Here is a 981-nt window from a genome sequence, read left to right as displayed (position 1 = left end):
AGGGAAATTATTGCTAATACAGTATAATCAGTAAGGTAAAGATACCTTGGCATTTATTTTTAAATCAAGTCACAATATCAGGGTTTCAAGAGTATCTTCGGTTGGATTACTACATATATACAACAGAAAGCAGGCTGAGTGCCTTGTTAAAATATGTACTGCCCTTCACGTACAGAAGTCATACCAAATCCACAGACACTATGACGAAAGGTTAGTCTACGAAATGCAAAATCCCTAGCAGTGATACTGGCACCATAAAAACACTCTGCCTCAGCAAATCATGGATTTTGTAAGAGAATGGCTCACTTTACAGGAAGAGAACCAGCTTTTTGAGATACAGACACCTGAGCATTCTTTAACCACTCACTTTGATCCATCTTTGGCTCAAGGCAACACAAGCATTTGTTAGTGTCATATCATACCTGTCAAATATTAAAAACAAGGATCATACTTTGGAAACACAAAAAGCTCCTGAAACATTTTTAAAAGAACGTTTAGAAATTATTTTCAAATGGCTTAACATTTGTTCATCGTAGACTTCAACTCAGTATTTTAATACAATTTACAAAAGATCTATTCTAATGAAATATTTCAGTTTTAGTTAGGAGCACTTTGTGCATAGGTCACACTACCACTTGATCCCATACACACCTAAAATTATTAATACTTCTGAGCATATATGGTAGTAATATATTACAGCTTATAGCTGAAAAGAGAATATTGTAACAAACTGTCAGGAAAAAAAAAATAACAACAAAAACTTTTCTGGCAACTTTCAAAGGAAAATGAATTTCCACCAGAATAAAAAAATTGAAAATAGTAACAGAAACATCTTTTCTCCTATATACAACTATATCAATTTCTACATAGTACTAGGACATCTTCTAATGAAAGGTTTGTGGGAAGACTTTCACCCTGTTTAGAAACTGTTTCATGACTGGAAAACTCATGTGCAATCTAGGGAAGGAAAAGATTAATTAT

General features: G+C 33.2%; 1 protein-coding gene across 1 annotated transcript in view; it reads right to left on the bottom strand.

Moving 5' to 3' along the window:
- LTA4H (leukotriene A4 hydrolase) overlaps window positions 1-981 on the bottom strand; it is a gene marked incomplete at its 5' end in the record, with an annotated part of 13,781 nt that overhangs the window by 3,223 nt on the left and 9,577 nt on the right. Inside the window, 2 exons of the mRNA XM_010139866.1 lie at window positions 368-422; window positions 947-957. Of these exons, the coding sequence (XP_010138168.1) occupies window positions 368-422; window positions 947-957 (66 nt within the window). The remainder of the gene's footprint in view (window positions 1-367; window positions 423-946; window positions 958-981) is intronic.

This window comes from Buceros rhinoceros, unplaced genomic scaffold, assembly GCF_000710305.1.
Source record: "Buceros rhinoceros silvestris isolate BGI_N320 unplaced genomic scaffold, ASM71030v1 scaffold23367, whole genome shotgun sequence".
Lineage (NCBI taxonomy): Eukaryota > Metazoa > Chordata > Aves > Bucerotiformes > Bucerotidae > Buceros > Buceros rhinoceros.
Note: the sequence above shows the minus strand (reverse complement) of the source record. Positions and strands in the feature narration are given on the sequence as shown.